The 15,334-nt window shown below is 45.6% G+C and overlaps 1 protein-coding gene across 1 annotated transcript in view; it reads right to left on the bottom strand.

The window, feature by feature from the left end:
* Positions 1 to 349: 349 nt before the first annotated feature.
* The window catches only part of LOC119448814 (acetylcholinesterase-like), a 41,998-nt gene continuing 27,013 nt past the window's right edge, over positions 350 to 15,334 (bottom strand). The window contains exons 9-10 of the mRNA XM_049666511.1: positions 10,118 to 10,208; positions 350 to 487 (exon numbers count right to left, since the gene is read on the bottom strand). Coding sequence (XP_049522468.1) covers positions 350 to 487; positions 10,118 to 10,208 — 229 coding nt within the window. The remainder of the gene's footprint in view (positions 488 to 10,117; positions 10,209 to 15,334) is intronic.

Below are 15,334 nucleotides of genomic sequence, written 5' to 3'. Positions count from 1 at the left end.
TGTTGCTATGTGTGCTCACATTTATTCTTGATCCATGCCATGCTTTAACATCAAGTTCGGCCTATGTTTTTTCAACCATATGACCTCCTGCTGGATATTCCGTGATCCTATAATGTTTTTGTGATATTTAGGACGGAAAGAAAGGATACTGAATATATGGAGAGCATTGAACTATAGAAAAACGAAAAGAAACTCCATGACAGCTTATACTATTGGACGCACAACAACTTGAAGTGCGATAGATTCAGCACAGGTGTCCCTGTATTCGGAAAAAAAAAGATAAGAAAAATTAACAACGACTTATATCATCTCGAGATGAAAATGTCAGTTCTGTGGTGTTCAGGATCGGTCAGACTCTGCCACCTTTCGTCGTTGTACTGTCATGGCCGTCCTTTGCGCTAACTGCTGCGCCCCCTGTTAGCGCTGTGTGATCCGCAACAAAAGATGGCAGGATGGCGCAACTATTCTTCCGGTAGTCTCTCACTTCCTGGAAGGAATAATGGACAGTTACATTTACAGAACGATACGGGCTGCTAGCTTGTGCTACCTAGCTTGTAAAATACTTAACACGCTGTTCGCAGACTTACAGTGCGTTCGTATTGTCCAGTTTAGGCAGGACGAAAATTCAAGTCGTTCATGCCACAGAGTTCCGTACAAATATTAGTAGAAATTCTGGCGTTGCGATCGTTCGGCTACCGCGGGAATGATGGTTAGTGCATGTATTTTTCTAACCTTCGCGCTTGTGGCTTCAAACATTCTTGTGGCTTTAATTACTGTGCTTTATATTTCTAACCAAAGCACCCATCATTTTCTGGACACAGCAAACATCACTGCACAAATGCGCTATCATTGCAAAGTATTGCATTTAAAACCAAATATTTTGTACACTACCACCCGACTGCCCACTAGCGATTTTTCCGAGGAAGCCCTATGGTCGGCATTTTGTGAGCAGTGGGTGAGGAGGTTGGCTAGCTATCGGTGAAAGAGAGGTAGAGAAGCGACGTCAGGGGTCAGGGGTGTGGCGGAATACGAGAAGCCGTAAGCAGTAGCGGTCGACATTTTGCAGAATGTTTACAAGTCACCAAAGAGCGGCACTAAACAGGTTTAAACTGGTTTTCTATCAAAACTTTATCAAATTATTAATTAAACGGGAAGAGGTTCATTGTTACAGAAGAAAGCGAAGGCTAAACTTGCCTTTCTTGAAAAGCGTCAGACTGTGACGTGACGGATTGCCAGGTATTTCTGTTTTTCTTTATTCGAGATGACCTCGCATTGCCCTCAGGTGTTAAAAACGGAGGGTTACAACATGAATGCAAGGAAGACTTCATTTTGAGAGCAAAGTTGCGCTTCAAGAAGTTTGTTCCATTATGGGATGCTTCTAGCAAAGAAAGTCCTTGCGAACTGGCGCATCCTGCGCCTGTAATTTTGTATTGTGAAGACAGCCTTCTCAGTTGCGATATTGCGAAAGTTTAATGCCGAACACACCTCATCCAAGATGCGTTTCGGTGGTCGCAGGATTCGTCGATCATTACCGCGTTCCTTCCCTGACCGAAATACCACCGATCTCTGAAGGCTCACGCTCTTCGCGTCGCGCAACGCAGACAGATAAGCAGTAAAAGTGTTGATAAGGCGTGGAGAGGGGTGATCAGTGATGCTAAACAGCATTAAGGGCTTATAATGGTCGCAACAATTCTGATAATGTTGATACGAACCGGGAAGGGTTGGTAACGGTGCAACCTTGTCCGATAAGGTTGATAACGAGCGATAACGACTGATAAGATTTTATACTGGTCGGGGCTAGTTTGATGAGATTAATAATGACACGAGGCTGCGAGGAGGCAAGTTGCACAATGCTTTTGCATACTTATCTAGACAAGTCCAGCGCAGTTACTGCAGTATTTTTTTTTTTTTTTTTGAACTGTCACCCAAGAGTAACACAGGGTTTTTCGATACATTTGGGAGCTATGAATGAAAGGAAGCAACTACGCGGTTCACGGTGCCCTCCGGACGAAGTCCTGGCCGCTTTCTGTTTTGAAGGGTAGTTGCTGTCTTACGCTACGCACATTTTCGGCACCACACCGACATAGATCTAGCTACCGGTGGAGTTTCAATGCGGTACACGGTACGAGCGTTTAAAGCAATGCGTGTCCATGCGCTTTTTCTCCAAGATAGGGCCGCGAGGCCGCGTGTGCAACCATTCCAAAGCGTTTCGCGACTAATCCGATAGAGCGTAGTGCATGCGCCATTGCGCCGTCGAGAAGGCGGATTCCTATCGCAATAAAACGAGGGTGAGTAGCAATAACATCCAAAATTAATATGCGTAAGACGAAGATAATGCTTAATAGCCTGGCAAGGGACCAAGAATTTAAGATCGCCAGTCAGTTTCTAGGGTCTGTACAGGAATACGTTTATCTAGGTCAATTCCTCATGGGCGACCCTGATCATGCGAAGGAAATTTACAGAATAATAAAGAATCATTGCATTCTGCCGCTGCCAATTACATATGGGGCAGGAACTTGGAGGTTAACAGAAAAGCTCCAGAACAAGTTAAGGACCGCGAAATGGGCGATGGACCAAAAATGTTAAGAGTAACATTGTGAGAAAGGACGAGAGCGGTGTGGATCAGAGAGCAAACGGCGATAGTCGATATTTTAGTTCACATTAAGAGACAAAAATGGTGCGTGGCAGGCCATGTAGTGTGTAGGGTAGATAACAGGTGGACCATTAGAATTAGAGAATGGGTAGAGTTACAGAGGAAAGGGAAGCGCAGTCGAGGATGGCCGAGAACTAGATGGGGAATGAAATTAGGAAATTTGCAGGCGCAAGTTGGAACCAGCTAGTGAAAGACAAGGGTAATTGGAAATCGCAGGGAGAGGCCTTCCCCCTGCAGTGGACATATAAATGGACTGATGATGATGACGACGATGAAGTAGCAATAAAAAGGGTGGGATGCGAGTCTCTGCGTCGCTATCGCCCCCTAGCGTGCCGCCGCCTAGTACCACCTAATTTAACTGCCGCGTCCTCCGCCAGATGGCTTAGAGTGCCCGAGTTTGAAAGGTTGCGTCGCTACACGCGCGCCGCCGCGGACTGCGGGAGGCAGGACACACGCATGCATCGACCGCCAAGGCACCCAGAGTTCGAAAGAGAGACGAGCTGTCCCGTGCGCGTTGTCATCCTTGAGCGAGCGCGGAGGTGAAATCGGTGCGCTGGTCTTACGGACATCTACGCCACGCTAAGGCCTTGAGGAAGCCCTATAGCGTGGCGTGGTATCTCAGTGTGTCAGAGGCATAACTACGGCGATTCTACCATCACCGGTGAGACGAATCCAGAAAACATCAAACTAAAAATGCTGCAAGTTTCTCATGAGGGATTCGTAATGGCAACTTGCCGCTGCGACAGCTGTCGATAACGAAGAGTGGAGACGCAAGCGCGCCAAGGCAGCGCGGGTTCGATGAGCCAATTAAAGCGCCAATCTGTTCACGCACGTAGGCACTTTATTTGTGACTAGTGTTACTAGTGACTAGCACACGCTAGTCACGCCAAGAAGACGGCCGAAACTCGCGAGGCCCGTCTCGCCCAATTGTGTTAATAAAGTACGAATTAAGTGAATGGTAAACATAAAAAGAGAATAGAAACATGTAATCAAAATTTAATCATTCAATCATTTCAACAACCATGTACGTCGACCTTGTTTCATATATCGTTGACACTTGCTTGACACTTTGCTTATTTTGGGGGACATGCTCGCAGTTACGACTTGCGACACGCTTATACATTTGGAATGGTTTGTGCAGTATGTTTGCTTAGTAATTCCAGTTTTATCGTCACAAAAAAAAAACACAGCTTAAACATTATTTTCTTCGCCGCAAGGACAGTGATTTCGTGCCAAGTCCATGGTATTTCAGTTCACATATTTCGGCCGTTTTGGTTGAGGAAAAAATTCTTGAACCTTGGTAAGTTGAGCGCTTTCTGGTTTCAGAATTCAATGTATACCTTTACCGGCAAAATGTTGGCTCAACCCGGATAGACGCCGTAAAAGCTCATGATGTCACGGCAGACTGCTGCAGAAACCTCAGAGCGGCGTCGCCACCCGTCGTTCGTGCTCGAATCTTTCCTTGCTTATCAATAGCCTCTTCTCACGGTAACTGTGATCGTTTTGCTATTGCAGAAGCGTAATTTCATATAGTAATGCTTGACTTCCACTTCAATATATATCTTTATGGTGACGGCACTAGGTACAATCGTGTTGAAAATTGGAGGTAAAGTTGTTGAAACTTTGAAGGGTACCATGGTCGGTACGGAGCAGTCGGTAAAATGGATCCCATAGCTTTTACGCGCTTGCTGTCTCGCGCCTAAGCAGACCCTAAAACGAAACACGAACATCAGTCCGACTGATTAATAGTCTTACTGAACACTACCTTCCGCAATTTCGCGGTAACAGTTTCCCTGAAAATTAAAACTAAACCTGCACGTCAATGTGACGTCACGCACTGAAAAGTATCTTTTCTTGTATTTGGGCTGTTGGCGGGGCAGTAAAGGTAACCTGTTTAATATATATTCTGTGGCTTCTTTAGAATACAGTGTAGCGGTCTATCTTTTAGCGATTAACCTTGTAGATAAAATCAGCCAGCAAAACCAATGTCTGACTCCTGCTCAAACATTGCGCAGATGAAGCATTTAAACGGAGCGCCGGCAGCGGTAGCTTACTCGTCGCGCTGCTTTGCGCCGTGGAGCGCCAGTGTAAGCTTAGAATACCAGCGACTATTCTAGCATCGGAGTAAAGCGTACCCACTTAAACCAGAATGCTATAAAATATCTTGTACACTGAATTGTCATCGAGGTAGCAGGACCTTGACATCCTCAACCGATTCGACGGACTCGACATCGGGAGCGAAAACGCCTAGCCCGCATCACAGCTGACGCTTAAACATTCGCGTCCATCATCATCATTGGCAGCAGCAGTAGCTTATTTTATGTCCTCTGCAGGACGAAGGACTCTCCCAGCAAGCAATCTCCAATTATGCCTGTCAAGTGGTAGCTCATTCTAACTTGCACCTGCAAATTTCCTAATTTCATCACCTCACCTAATTTTCTGCCGTCCTAGATTGCGTTTCCCTTTCCTTGGCACCCATGCTGTAACTCTATTGGTCCACTAGTTATCTGCCCGGCGTGTTACATGAGATGCCCAGCTTCATTTCTTTCCCTGAATGCCAACTAGAATATCGGCTATCCTCGTTTGCTTCCTGATACACACTGCTCCTTCTGTATCTTAACGTTAAGCCAAACCTTTTTCTTTCCATCGCTCTTTTCACGGTGCTCAACTTCTAATGCGAAGCTTTCTATGTCTCACTGATTCGTCTGTGAGCGCCGAAAACGCCCTGCAGAAAAGCCAACTTACACAATGGAGCTATCTACGCATCTGCATCACACAATAAAGCCACGGCTGCGCATCTGCGCACACAATATAACAACGGCGAACGACATACGTATCGTAGAACACTACAGTTTACATTCACAGTTGTACCAATAAGAACAATGGGAACTGCAACGCCACACTACCCAGACGAACTGTAGATATCTGCATTGCATTATGCGCGTCACGCAATGCATTCCCGGCCGTCACCATAGGTAGGCCGCGGATGCAGCGCACGGCAGAAGAGGGTGCCGTACGCGAACGTAAGTGCGAGCGTGATCGTGCCGTGTATCGGCAATGGCAGAGCCTGTGACCATCTACCACAGCGATCACAAGACAATATTGTGCAAGTATAGAGTCGTCCGTGAAAGTGTGAGTGTGTGCGCGTAATCAACGGCTATATAACCTACAATAAGGGCTATGCAACTTAACGAAATGTGTTTTCATGAAACTTTAACGTTCAAAAAATGCAATCCTAAGCAAGCAATCAAATCAAATATACATCGCATTGGGTTGCTCAGCATTTCTTGGGTTCGTTGCGTGGTCGTTGGCTTTGGACTTCGATTCAGTTTGCGTAGGAGAAAGCTTCGCGTTCAACCAACTTTCTTTATATAAGGGGCTTTGATTTTTTCCCGTTATTCTCTGCAAACCTCAAAGTTTCTGCCCCATATGTTAGCACGGATGGAATACAATGATTTTACACTATTCTTTTCAACGACAGTGGTAAGCTCCCAGTCAGGATTTTCGTAGTGCCTTAGGTACACAATCCAACTCATTTTTAATGTTCTGTACGTTTTCTGCTAATGATCTGAGTCCCCTGTGAGTCATTGACCTAGATAAAGGACTCCTGCGTAGACTCTACAGGCTGACTGGTGATCATAAAGGCTTGTTCGCTTGCCAGGCTATTGAACATTGCCTTTGCCTTCCGCATACTATTCATCAACCCTGCTCTTCCACTTTCTCGGTTCAGGTCCTCAATCATTCGTTGGAATTCATCCACACCGTTGCTGAACAGGACATTGTCATTTGCAAACCGAAGGTTGTTGAGATATTCGACGTTGATCCTCGCTCCTAAGCTTTCCCACTCTAAATAACATAGAGATAGAAATTCAACAAGAGGGGACACTCGGCGAAAACTGGCAACAGGAAATAAGTCACGCTAGTATTTACATCAGCCGATAGCTGCCGCGAGCATCGGAAAAAAAGAAAGTGATATGAAGTTAACATACATTCCTTATTTCTTTTTATTCTTTCCTGCTAAAATTAAACGCCTTGCGTATAAATGAACTCATACTTTGCGACTTATTTTACTACTATAGCGACTTATTTTACGACTATAGCGACAGGCCAATGACGCGCCAGATGCATGCGTCATGTGCCAGACACTCCACCGAAGCGTGCGAGGACGGTTGCGCGTGTGAGCGCTCGTCTGTTCGGCGACCCGTCTGTCTCCTTTTTCTTAAATGTAGCCCGCTTTCTTGGGCTCCCGGCGTATTCTTGCGTTCCTTCTGCACAGGCGCATGGCACCACTGCACTATTGGGCTACGGCAAGGTGAAAAATTTTGTTACAGTTAACGACGCAATTTGGCGTTTCAGCACGGGACCGAGACTTATGACACAGTTAGCGAAAAACAACTCGGCCGTCTTGGCGCAGTTAATTTAAGTTAATGAACCGTGGTGCGACACGTTTCCGACGCTTCCTAGGGGATAACTGTAACTACTTTCGGTATTTTTGAGGCACACTGGCCGCACAGGGCGCTGTGACGCATTGAGCGAGAACCAACGCGGCCGTGGTGACAAAGTTAGTTTGGCGTGTAATGAATTTAATGGTATCTTCGACTGGTCGCATCAATCCCCCGAAGCAGAGTCGTGCAGAACCGTGAGTCGTACCTCTGAGTTCGGGCGTTCCCCGAACTCAGAGGTAGAGGACAAGCGCGCACACCGAACGTGTGACTCGTTCTCGGTGGAGGAAATGGCAGATGCGAAACCACGTGACTACTGCTAACGTCCGATGTTTCACCTATCCAAAGCTAAACCGGCGGATTAGCGGGTGGGACGACCGTTCGTTGAGACGCCAGCATGCTGTGGCCTAGGTTGCCTAGGCTACGGTGGACTGTCGCCAAGAACGGCGACACTATGCTGTGATGACGTTGCAGGAAACACTCTCATCTCAACGACTGCTCCGACGACATATGTAGGTGTGTCATGTAGGCTCCCTACGACGACTGGGCGCGGAGCGCCTCAGAGCGCTCGAAGATGGAGGAGAGCGATCGAAAAAAAAAAAAAAACAGCCGAACGCAAGGCGCGCACCCTCTTTCAACCAGCCGAAGACAAAGCCGCTCACGAGAGCGGTCTAGAGTAAAGCTTTTGTCTAGAGCGCTCCGAAACAGCCAGCCGAAGATGCCATTAGTGGGACAAGTTTGTGACGTTTTTTTGTGGCCCCGCAACAACATATACCCTCTTTCGGTACTCACGCCTGTCTAAAACGCGATGGGCGATTGCCAAAAGTGATAACATGGGTGTGTGTTGCTGGCGCCGGCAGAATGCGCAAAAATAACACCGAGGAACATTACAGTAACTTCTAATTCGAAAATTCGATCCGTCTTCTAAAGACTGAAAACAGGCTTTGCACCCACGCATTTGTCTTGAGTGCGAGTAGAAGGCATCCTACAAGCGTCTAGCATGGTCCGGCTGGGAGCCTCTGTTGCGTTCATCTCTGTGTACGTAGCGTACGATCGCGTCGCCTGAGACCAAGTTTTAGAAACGCGAAGTCGCCCGTTTATTTGTGATAATAAAGTGCAGAAAATAATGCCGGGAAATGGGGCAATGCTTGGAAATCAGATGGTTTCATATGTTATGGTATTGTTTAGGATAAATCAGGTATTTTCTACGCCATGTATGTAAAAACAAATTGCTTTTGTTTGTAATGCCACCCTTCCACCGCTTTTGCACGTTTCGCCTCTACACGCAGTATATGTCTGCATACCAAAAGGACAATGGCTTGTAAATAACTTTTTTTTTCAGTTGAGGCCCTCCGGTGGAGCTTCGTACGGGAACTACTGCTTACCTAGGGCCACACCGTTGGATGAATGCACAAAAAGCCCGGAACGAGCATTTATATAGAGCAACATAAACATTTCCTCATTTCACAAGGTGTCTTGCGTCTACTTTGAGAAATTGCACGTGGCATATATTCGATGGGGCTGGAAATGATCGGTAGCAATCATTTTACTTAAATAATAAACCGATACCGCCCAAAAATCGCACGCGGTAGAGCAAAAAAAAAAAAAAAGATAGGCGAAGTCGGCGTACCGCGCGCCAGCTAGCGTTCAAAACACGTGCAGCCGAAACCGCAACCGGAAGTGTGGTTCAGGTTTTCACACCGGCTGCTTGGTGCGCTACAGTCAATGCGGCCGCTGGGCTCTATGGAAGTGTCCGCTCTTGTTGAATTTCTTTGCTCAAATAGCATGGATATTTCTTCTAAGCATGAAGTGAATAGCATTGGAGAGATTGGAGAAGCACCCTATCGAACTCTAGCTCGGGCACTGCACTCCATCTAGTGGAGGGTGTTGCAGTTAAGTAGGATGGAAATTGGTGGCGACATCGGAGCAGTGACACATCCCACCCCATTTACGGCTAATAACACTCATTTTTTATTATATGCTTAGTTGCTGACTATTGCTACGTATTCTCGGCATGACGCGATATTATTTATACCTTGTCATGGTTATAGGACATGCACAAGTCACCTAGTCGACCGTTTCTTTCTAGAAGTGATTACAAGATACGCAGATCCCAGGTACGCCAAATCCTTTTGAAGTCGGCCAAGAAGATCTCGTTTTAAATAATAGCGGCTTCCTACACTAGCTATGATCGTGTAGCCAGTGTAGGTAAAAAATAGCTCTATTACTTTGAGCTGTTTAGCAAATTACCTTTCTACAATACAAAACAGCCACTCTTGCCAGGAGAAACGACCTAAGAAGTCCGAACAGGAGCGAAAATGAAAAACGGGTGATGAGGCCTGCTTGACGTTCCCACGCTAGTTCGTTGTGACGTCGAAACATTTTGATGGTGCTTGCTCGAACCTAGACAATTTTTTTTGTCGTAAAGATGAACTACATTGCAACACTAAAGGAGCCGAATACTCGCGTGACCAGTTTCAAAACCCTTTACTGAAACAAAATGGCCATAATGAAAAAAACAAAAACAAATCCGTGACATCCACTGACGCATCCGCACTGTGGTTCAGACGCGAAATTGTAATTGAAAAGAAAATTTCGATCATCAATTTTGTTTTATTCTTATATAGGAATTACTGCGAAATAACAAAAATAGAGTTATGAAAGAACGATTATTCAATGCAAACTGCTTTGATTTAGTGCTTATGTTTAGTGTCCCTTTGAAGTAACCCTTATGCATGTCTACTTTGACTGCATGTGAAAACATAAGTTATATAAAAAGCTTCTCTCAACACCAGTGCCCCGGTGAACAAGGGTACCGCAGGGATCTTCACACATCCAAACTTTCATTTAGGCTAGTACAATTATTAAATAACAACAAAAAACACCACAACACTTTACTCCGCCCTGTTGCTCTAGCAACATGTCTTGGAGGTTTTCGTGCACCACATTAGAGGGTCGGTGGAGTACTACGAAATGGTAATTCGAAGATGGCATGACACATGCGTGCCGCTTATTGGCTTACATCCAGTGTCGTGAGCCCGATGCGCACTTGTATATCTTTTTTGTCGTCCCTGTAGCTTGTCCAGGGCTGGCCATGCACGAAGGGTAAATTTCTGGAACAGAACGCAGGGTGAAATAAGAGCTGAAGAAACATTGCTAAAGAAGGACTCGTTGTAAGTATACGAATATGTGAAAGTTGGAAGGTGTGCACCAAAGACTACACTTTTGTGTCGCAATGCCGGAGGGCCCAAGTGAGTATTGCTATAGATAAAAATTTTAATGAAGTAGCGTCAGAAAGCTTCTTCACTAGTAATACGAACATGTTTATCATTTTCGTTCAGGTATGTGTAAATGAAATGGTGCCCGAGCTTTTTCTGAGTTCTCACAGTGCTTCCTTATGCAGTGTAATATACTACGCTGTTTTCTCTTTGAACGTTAATAATGTGGTCCTTTGGTAAGAAATTTTGGTTATATTGTGCTCATACGATGAACACGTGCATGGCTAGTTCCAAGACTGATTAGTCCAATGTCACTGCTGTGAATCGGCAAAACCGTAAAGAAAGAAATGCTTTGTTTTACGTAACATTCATCAATCACTATTTTGGACACGCGCTACTGTTGATAATTGCGAGAGATAGCCACGACGCCTTGCACAAAAGTACAAGGTAGCTGCATAATGCTCGTATGATTAAAGTGCTTTGTTGATCGAACCTTTTTAGGCTTGCTTCGCGTAGTTCTTATAAATTGAGAACCATCTCTTCGCCGTTGTTCACTCCCTTTTCTTTTTTGACTAGTATAGTTGCATAGCATCCGTTTTAGGAGTTATTAAAGAAACGTTCGTTTAAGCCACTAATAAACTTCATGCTTACGCTCTATACGCCCGGTAACCGTTGTTAAATGTGCACGTATTTACTTGTTATACCCACTCGGTGCTTTTTCCTTGAAACAAACGTAAAATCCACCATAATTTCATTGTTTTTGAACATATTTCGTCAGCCATAGAGCTGACATCAATTCAAGTAAAATTTACAGGAGCGAATATAGGTTACCGGGGCGTCCCGGTGTATAAACACCTTGCTTACGTGTTACATGTAACATGTTACACATCCTGAATGTATAACAGAATGTATAGCAAAACGGCTGGCACTGAAGTCAAGTACACGTTGCCATATTAATAGCTTGCCTTAATACTTACGAAAATTACCTCAACATTGAAATCTATGAGGCTGTTATCAATATTTAAGGTAAAAAGTGTCGGTTACCTGTTAAACACAAAAATGTACACGTAATAAAAAATATCGTCGTCTTTGGAGCGTTTCTTACACAGGTGTATTTCATGTGACGGCACGAAATACATCCGTGTATTTTTATTTCATCTTGAGAAAGACTCCCACATCTTACGATGTATCATCAAGGCAAATAGTCCAATGGATGGTGGCTCTGAAGAATACTATTGTAAGAAGGGTAAAGGAGAAGGGCACCGACCACTAAAAGTATAAAAAAGAGTACTATTGTTTCAGTAGTTGTATGTATCAACAGGAATTCACTTGAAGAAACGCACACTATAAAACCAGACTAGAGAAATCACCAGTACCTTAACAAAATTCCAAAGTGTTCTTAAACAATGCTACCTAAGCTTGTTAACGTCACTATAAAACATCCAGATGCCATAATTGATTTTCAATACACTGAGTCAGTCATCAATTTTATTAGTTAATGTTGTGCTCATTTGTAAATACACTGGTGTATTGTGCTAATATTGTAATAATGAATTTTCTATTATGGCATGCTTTTTAAGAACATTATACGTCCAACCTATAAACTACTAGTTCTACTGTGCACAGAATAAAAACTTGAATCTCTTGTCTCATGTGGTATGTAATTCACATAACAGATGTTATCGTTTGTTATTTACTGCAATAGCTAGTATTCGGTATAACATTCTTGTCTCATCCATTGGTATTATGACGTACGCTCTTAGAACTTGGTTTGTTTTCTTTTTGCTATTTGGTAAAATCGCTCTTGTCATTGTGTTACCTATTATATTGCGGCTATACTAGGTTTCGCCTGTATTTTGTTTATCGGACTTTCAACTAGCCTTTGGCTACAGGTCCGACAAGTGTTTGTTTACCTGTATTTTGTGATAAGGAAATAAAGAAAAACTTCAAAAAATTTAGAGCCTTTAACTACTGTGAAGATGGAAGCCAGCGAAGCTGTGACTATAGTGGGTCTGCTGTACCCCCCCTCCCCCCCCCCCCCCCCCATGAGAATGGCCGTATCGTCGTTGCGCATTACCCAACCGAACATGTCTATCATGAACGTTCAGGTTGAGAAACTCGCGTTGAAACCTGGCCGTCGCACCGGAGAAGTTGGCGCTAGCGTTGCCGAGGCATGCACCACCGTTGCCGGATTCCTGGAGGGCAAGACAACGCTGACGTTTGGCCTCAAATCACGCTCTCGCATCTCGGGGTCAGCGGCTCTTCACTGACGTTTGGCCTCAACATCGCGCTCCCTCAACTAGGGGTCCGCGGCTCTTCGCTGACGTTTCGCCTGGGCTTCGGAAGCCCGCACGCTAGAATCGGCACGTCGACGACGAGCCCTTCCCCGAGCGCGTGCGCGGCTGCGTTGCTCAAATGCTTTAGGACACGTCGTCAGTTGCTCATGAGTGGCTCGTACCCCCGTAAACGCGGCCTCCCTATAACGTCGACAGAGGAGTGATATTATACGCTGGAATGATTAGCGGCAACGTAGCCAGCTGTGGAAGCAGATGACGATGGTGAACGCGGGAGCAGTGGCACGAGCACGACCGCAAACTTAACTCTCTCCAAACTCACGCTCTCCCAGCTAGGCAATGCTGCGCACAACAAGACTGACCTAGCGAGCCCTTAACAGCTCCACCGTGAAAGATTCTTTCAGAGTAACCCTACCTAAACGCTCGTGGAGACTATCCACCGAAACATAATTGGTCAAATATTACACCTAATTCTTTGTTGAAATGGTTTCTAAATTTCGTTAGAGAGGGTGGCCAAGTCGCCGACCAATTGCAAGCCTGTTCGGTAAACTTGTCGAATTGGTGGCGACGTCGCAGAGAGCTACTATATCAAAGTGCACAACGGCAGCAACGTGCATTCATTGTTCGAACTATAGTTTGTTTATTGCCGGGCTGCAACAGACTCCACAGACGGAAGTAGGAGTCTAAGTGTGCCGTTGTTCAGGTATACAGTTACAAGTGTCTACACGTATAGACAAATTTCAATGTGGGCGAGTGGTGCATAGACCTTCCTGATGACAACCTGTGGACCGGTTGCCCAGCATTTTAATCCACGACTCTTGTACGATGCCCACGCATTATGTACCATTGTGCAGCAGAATTAGTTGACTCGCGTCCTGTACTAATGGTACAGTTATGCAAAGATGCAATTCGTTTGTTTTGTCAATTTCAGATTTTTTTCATATTTTAACGGTTTGACGCCGTAGTTACAAAGTCTAGGAGAACTTTAAGTTGATTTCGCGGTTTAGATACCGTTTCACGCTATTCACGTCACAACCTCATCCGGACGTGATGGCGGTGCCACATGTATTGAGCCTTACTGAGTCACGTTTACCTTTAGCGTATGATTTAGAAACAAATGTCTAAGAACGAGTGCAGGCAGTCAGTGGCAGGAATACATAAAACTGTCAAGCTTACTTTTAGTTTTCGTGCCTGAGTCCTCAACACTGCCGCATGGTGCATCGCTGCGCTGGAGTGAAGTTAAGGTAGCGTTTTATGATCCCCGTATTAAAAAGAAAACCTCTCGATACCGCTGAGTACCATGCATATGGCTCCCGCAGCTGCATACAGGAAAACAGCTGAGTGGAAAGGTGTGTAAGTACAGGGAAACCGATGAGTTAAGTTTCAACTGAAGAAACTGTTCATCAACAAGCATAGCCTCCGATATCGGGCTGGGGGTGCGCTACAGACAGAGCCCTACCGGATCTCGAAGGCCATAAAGCAATGCTTTAGACGACTCCTACGACGAGGAGTGGCTCAAGAAACACACCTCCACTGCAGTGCATACCCGTAAATTTTAAGCGCACCGGATTACCAAATTTTCGCTAACACATCACCATGGGTTGTCATTGAAACATTTGACATGAGGTGGCAGTATACAACCCCCACTTTTTTTACTGTAGGAATGTACTTAAACACGAGGGCCACTTTACCATTCTTAAGCGATCCTCTACTGGCAGCTCTTCCTACACTGCACCGAGTAGTGTCACGTTATATATACGGGCTAACTACCACCGAGTTAAGCACGGCGCCGCCTCTCAGCTGAAAGAAAGAAAGCCGAGCCTTTCCCCTGTCGACAAAATGGGGGTAAGCGAAGCTTGAGGCAAAACGACGCTATCGCAAGCGTTCCGCTTCGTTTGCCCTAAACTCAGGGTCGGCGGATCTTCGCTGACATTTGGCCTCCGCGGCTCTTCGGTGACTTTTCGCCTGGGCTTCGGAAGCGCTCACGCTGGAATCGGCACGTCGACGACGAGCCCTTTCCCGAGCGAGTTCGCGGCGCCGTTACTCAAACGCAGCCTGCTCCTCGGCAGAAAGCACCACGCGGCGACTTCCCATCCGCTCTCCGAGACTGATCTGAGGCAAGGGAAGCCCGGCGGAGCGCGCGCCAACCGACAGACGGCTCCGATTGGTCGATTGGTCGCGTGCTTCACGTGATCCGGCGCGGGCACAGCGTTCGCCGCACCTGCTCTACTATGGGAGCAGCCCGGTTTTCTTTCTTTCTCTCTTTCTTTCTTCCTTCCTTTTTTGCTTTTTCTTTCTTTCCTCCTTCCTGTCTCTTTGTTGTCTCTGGCTCATACCCGCATATCCAATGCGGGTATGCACCACACGTGATTTTTTCTATCCTTCTCTCTTCCTTTCTTCCTTCCTTTCCATGCCATCCTTCCTTCCTTCTTTGTTTCTTTCTTTCTTTCTTGTCCCTGGCTCATACCCGCATACTCGATGCGGGTATGCGCCACACGTGGTTTTACTATTGTTAATCATGATCTAAGTGACGAGCATGTGATAGTATTGATGTCACGACCTATCAGTCATGTTAGTCATACATTCCTACCCTTTAATGCCAATTTTGGTATATACCAAGTGAACGAGACGGTCTTAAAATGACACCACCGCCACCACCGCCACCACCGCCGACACTTGTCAGGCAAATACAAGCTTCGCTTGAAAAGACGCTACGCCTCTCAAGAA

This window comes from Dermacentor silvarum, chromosome 4 (genome assembly GCF_013339745.2).
Source record: "Dermacentor silvarum isolate Dsil-2018 chromosome 4, BIME_Dsil_1.4, whole genome shotgun sequence".
NCBI classification, from domain to species: domain Eukaryota; kingdom Metazoa; phylum Arthropoda; class Arachnida; order Ixodida; family Ixodidae; genus Dermacentor; species Dermacentor silvarum.
The sequence above is the reverse complement of the archived record's forward strand: the minus strand, read 5'-3'. Positions and strand labels throughout refer to the sequence as shown.